Genomic DNA, 5,187 nt, shown 5'->3' with positions numbered 1-5,187 from the left:
CCTCAGCTTCCTGAGTGCTGGGATTACAGGCGTGCGCCGCCACGCCCAGCAATCACCTAGGGCAGCCACGCACAGCGGGCAAAACCATCACTAAGGAATCGTGCTCTGCTGCCATCTAGCGTTTGCCCCTGCTAATAGCACCTGGAGGAGACCGACAAGTTGCCTCTAAGGAGCAACTTTCTCTCCTTTGTGTACACTGCACATCCCCACAACGCAAGGTCGTGAGTTCAGTTCCTGGTACCGAAATAATCTTTATGTGCTGCAAACATGCACTCAGAAACCGTTTTTAAAAAGGAGAACAGAAAAAGAAAGAAACAAAGGCACAAAGACCCAGGGAAGACTAACTTTATGCTTAGATTGGACGAAGAGTGGACAGAACGTGACCGGACAGAAGGCAGCAATCTAACAGAACCAGGTCTGTCTGCTCGGACTCCTCTGGGGCTCTCCGCGGAGCGTTCCTTCCTCCGGGGCGGGCCAGAATCAGAGATCTCCTTAGGTCAGCTCCTGCACAGCAGCACAGGGAAAGGTTGGGAGGTTAAAAGGCTGGGTTTCACGGCTCGCTTAGGTGGACGGGGTCACTGGTTTCTATGATCTGCCTTGGGGAAGGAAATTCTGCTGTCAAGACTGCTTCAGAGGACACAGAGAAGTGGGGGACTGGAAGACAGGCTGCGTATGAGGCTTCCAGTCTCTTTAGTTCAAGGTTCTGAGCATACTAAAGTGTCATACTTCCGGGTATTTTTTATTTTTTATTTTTTTGGTACCGGAAATTGAACTGAGGATCTTGCGCTTGCCAGGCAGGCGCTGTGCCGCTGAGTTGTATCAGTGACCCTGGGTATTGTTTTCTAAGTCCCAACACTGTCACGTGACCCTGGTCCGGGAGCCTCAGGGTCCCCTCAGACAAGGTCTCTCCTATTGTGGAGAAGCATACAGCTGTCCAATGGCACGAGGGTGGCATGAGGTGCAGGAATATGGAGCAGGTACACCTTTATTTCTGGCCTTTGCCCTGGCCCACAAACTGCCATGAAGAAATTATACCTTGTTTTTTTGGGTTTTTTTGTTTTGGTTTTTTTTTTGGTCTTTTTGAGACAGGGTCTCGCTATGCAGTTCAGGCTGGCCTTGTGCTCACTTTGTAGCCTAGGCTGGTCTTGAACTCACAACATCCTCCTGCCTCAGCCTCCCAAGTGCTAGGATTACAGGTGTGCACCACCACGTCCGGCAAGTCTTAAGAACCTTTTCTGGTAGATTTGTAATTTAGAAAGACGATTACAGTAATAATTACAAGTGAGGAACACAAGCTGGGGACGGTAGCTCATGTCTGTAGGCCCAGCTGCTCAGGAGACCGAGGCAGAGGGATCCTCTGAGTCCAGCAGTTTGAGGCCAGCGTGGGCAGCACAATGAGATCCCATGTCAAAAAAAATCAGAAAAATTAAATAAAATCCGTATCTTAATATAAATTAGGAAAATTTCAAAAAAGCAGAACAACATAAAACTTCGGGACATTTCATTTACTTCTCCGTGCTGGAGAACAGATTTTCAAACAGCTGAAGAAAGAGGAGACCCTGGGAACTTTCACAGCAAAAAATGGGGACCTTGAGTGTCCTAAGCATTTGCTCTACCACTGAGCTACACCCCCGGCCCCTCCAGTCTCTTTTTACCAATCTCATTCCACTAAAGTGTGCAGTCACCCCTCACCACCCAAACCACGCACTCCACATTACGTCTTCTGCCACCAGAGCTTGCTTCAAGCTTAACCTCCAGAGGAGAAGAGGGAGGCTGCCAATCTCAAACCCGACCCTACCGCAGGACCTCTGAGAAGCCTTCAGGCACGGCTCTGCCTCCAAGGAAATGACCGTGGCCTTCCCTTCTAAGGCCTTCAGCCCACTCGCAGTTTCTTCCTCAGGTCCAGTCGGGCCTGAGTTGTCTGAGTCTCCCACCTGCAAGACAGCACATTTCCAAACTCGCTGAGCGCGCTGCTTTGCGACTCCCTGCAGAGGGTGATGGGTGTCACTTCCCCGCTTCTCAAAAATGGGGCTGCGCTCCGCACAGCTGCTCCTTCCCCACTACCTCAGCGCTTCCTAACAGAGGGTCGCCGTGCGCAGTGGTGGGATGGGAAGTGGTCAGTGGTTACCATCCCTCACCACTTCCCGGGACCTGGGGAGCAGCTCAGCGGGCAGTTCCCTCCAGTCACAAGGGGAGGCCGGAGGGCGCCTTTGAACATGCTTGACTCCCACGGCTTGCAAGCTGGTGCTGGCTCATGGCGGGAGGGTCAGGCTTCCTCCAGAAGGAATTTGCCAGCGGGTTGCTTCAGTGTGTTCCTGACACAGTGCCAGATTCTGAATGACCAATCCAAAAACAAAACAAAAAAAAACACAAAAATTAGCAATCCAAGAGACTAAGCAGCACTACTTTTTTTTTTTTTTTCTTGGTCTTTCTGAAACTGGGTCTTGCTATGCAGTTCAGGCTGGCCCTGAGCTCACTTTGTAGCCCAGGCTGGTCTCGAACTCGCAATGATCCTCCTGCCTCAGCCTCCCAAGTGCTGGGATTATAGGTGTGCACCACCATGCCTGGTAGCAAAACCTACCATGATCTAAGCTCAGAAATCACACACTGTCACCTCTGTCTTTCCTGAGTGCAACTACCATCTCTGATTCAATATGCAAGTGAACTATCCAGAGGCACCAGTATCCAGAGGTGAGGACCACTGGGAGCTATTTTTTTTTTTTTGACAGGATCTCACTATACAGTTCAGGCTGGCCTTGAACTCTTTGTAGCCCAGGCTGATCTCGAACTCACGACAATCCTCCTGCCTCAGCCTCCCAAGTGCTGGGATTACAGGCGTGCGCCACCACATCCGGCACTGGGAGCTATTCTGAAGGCTGCCTGACACCCTGTTCCACTTTAAATGACCATTAACCTCTAATAAACACAAATTAAGAATGGCTTCATCAGACTTCTTTGGGAGACCTTTCTTTCAGTATTGGGCATTAAACCCAAGGCCTTTGCACTGAGCTACATTCCCTGCGTATTTTGACATGGGGTTTTGCTAAATTGCTTGGGATGGTTTGAACTTGGATCCACCTGCCTCGGTCTCCTAGAGTCCTGGGATTACCGGCATATGGCACCATGCCTGGGGGGAGAACTTTATCTCATTTTGCCTTTTTAGTGCTGCTGGGGATTGAACCCAGGGTCTAAAGTATGCGAAGTCTATGCTTTCTCAGACACTACACTCCAGATCCTCTTTAGGGGATGTGAGTCATTTCCTTCTTAGCTGGGACAAAACACCCAACCCAGAACTTAAAGGGGAGGTTTCCTTCAGCTCACGTTTCAGCCCAGTGTGGGCTGGCTCTAAAGAAGAAATAGCAGGGCAGGCAGCATGGCAGAGGAGGGCCGCTCAGGACAGTGAACAGGAGACAGAATGGCAAAGGAGGAGCTGAGGAGGGAGCTATGACCTTCAGGCAACACCCCAGCAAGCCGCTTCTCCTGGACAGCAAGCCGGCTACAAGGCCGTGTGATCCAACGGCCTTCCGCAGGTCCTGCTACAACTGCAGGAAGCTTCAGGAGGGCATCCGGATAGAAGCCGTAGCAAAGGACCTTTTCTATGCTAGGGATTGAACCCAGAGCCTTGTGCCTGGTAAGCAAGTGCTTCACCCTTTTTGTTTTTTAATTTTGACACAGCATTTTAGAAAATTTTTAAAAATTCATTTATTTTTTTTGAGACAGGGTCTCCCTATGCAGTTCAGGCTGGCCTTGAGCTCACTTTGTAGCCCACGCTGGGCTCAAACTCACAGGGATCCTCCTACCTCAGCCTCCCGAGTGCTGGGATTGCAGGCGTGTGCCACCACACCCCAGCTTCAGGATTTTTTTTTTTTGAGACAGGTCTCACTACATAGTTCAGGCTGGCCTTGAACTCACTATGCACTCGAGGCTAACTTCAAACTCATGGCAATTCTCCTGCCTCAGCCTCACATGAGTGCAGGGATTATAGATGTGTGACACCACACCCCGGCTCTGACACAGGATCTTGACAAACTGCTCACGCTGGCCTTGAATCTGCAATATTCCTGCCTCAGCCTGCTGAGTAGCTGGGTTTATGAGTGTGTGCCACCTTGCCCAGCTGGGGCACTTTCTGATCTTCAATTGTATATGTCATCAGACACATTCTACGTTTGTTCTTCACCATAAATGAGTCCAAGATACCCTTTGAAGGAAGACAAGGTCTGATCTTAAAGGTTCCTTTAGATTTTCAGATCTAAGTCTACATAATAGCAAAAACAAAGCCTCAGGAATATCTTTCTGGAGTTGAAATTTACAGTAGAATTTACAATTCAATGAAAAGATTCTAAGGTGAGTCATTATAAGAATCATCTGATTTATTTATTTTAGAGTAGTGATTTAAATTGAATACATTTGAGCACAGCGGACATTCGGCATGAAAAGTAGTATCAGAATGGGCATCAGAAAAATAGTAACTAATCTTACTCATAATAGCTAGAAAATATTCTTCTGTCTGATCGATTAAGTGTTACAAATCCTGAGAATGTTATTCGCTGAACAAATCAGGTAAGCCTTACAATTAAAACTTGCTTGGAAATAACCCTTTAGAAAATGCTTTGAGGTACAAATAATCTCTGTATTAAACACGAGTCTTTTACATTTTACAAAGAGTTTAAACGAATCCACCAAACGCTCCACGGTGGCTCCCGTGACACTGTCAGTCGGGCTCCAGGACACACTGCTCCACGATTTCCCGCAGGTTGGGGTTCTCCATGGCAGCTGCCACCCGCTCTTTGTCGTTTATCTGCTTGTTGACTGCAAAACACATAGAGTCAGCAGAACAGTGTCAGTAGGCAGCAGCGGACAGTACTTTATTAGCCTGTGAAAGCAAAGAATTTAACTCCGTGAGAACTTAAAGCTGTTCTGGGCTAGTTACAGTATTCACAGGGCCAGGGATACAGCTCAGTGGCACAAGCGCCTGCCTGGCAAGCACAAGGTCCTGGGTTCAATTCCCGGTACAAAAAAAAAAAAAAAAAAGAAAAGTAGGAAGATTCCCCATAACCCTCTAGTCTTCTGCCACAACTACTGTCTTTCTTTCCAGCACTGTCCACATATGTATTTCTATACAGTTACATTCCAAGAAAATAGTTTTGAAAACTGTTGTATTTCTCTGTTAGTTCTATTTTTAAAAAA

General features: G+C 48.0%; 1 protein-coding gene and 1 long non-coding RNA gene across 4 annotated transcripts in view; both read right to left on the bottom strand.

Moving 5' to 3' along the window:
* Positions 1–331: 331 nt before the first annotated feature.
* LOC106149578 lies at positions 332–2,400 on the bottom strand. Its single transcript, XR_001235844.1, has 2 exons — positions 1,799–2,400; positions 332–504 (listed from the first exon to the last, which is right to left on the bottom strand). It is a non-coding gene; the product is annotated as an uncharacterized LOC106149578 (long non-coding RNA).
* A 1,949-nt stretch (positions 2,401–4,349) lies between these two features.
* Positions 4,350–5,187, bottom strand: part of Fam96a (family with sequence similarity 96, member A) — a 21,590-nt gene continuing 20,752 nt past the window's right edge. For all 3 annotated transcript variants that reach the window (XM_005393762.2, XM_005393761.2, XM_005393763.2), the window contains one exon: positions 4,350–4,809. In XM_005393762.2, the coding sequence (XP_005393819.1) occupies positions 4,712–4,809 (98 nt within the window). In that variant the 3' untranslated portion in view covers positions 4,350–4,711. The remainder of the gene's footprint in view (positions 4,810–5,187) is intronic.

The sequence above is a fragment of the Chinchilla lanigera genome, unplaced genomic scaffold (assembly GCF_000276665.1).
Source record: "Chinchilla lanigera isolate Chin_1 unplaced genomic scaffold, ChiLan1.0 scaffold00049, whole genome shotgun sequence".
In the NCBI taxonomy this organism is placed as follows: Eukaryota; Metazoa; Chordata; class Mammalia; order Rodentia; family Chinchillidae; genus Chinchilla; species Chinchilla lanigera.
This window is presented reverse-complemented; position numbering and strand designations above follow the sequence as displayed.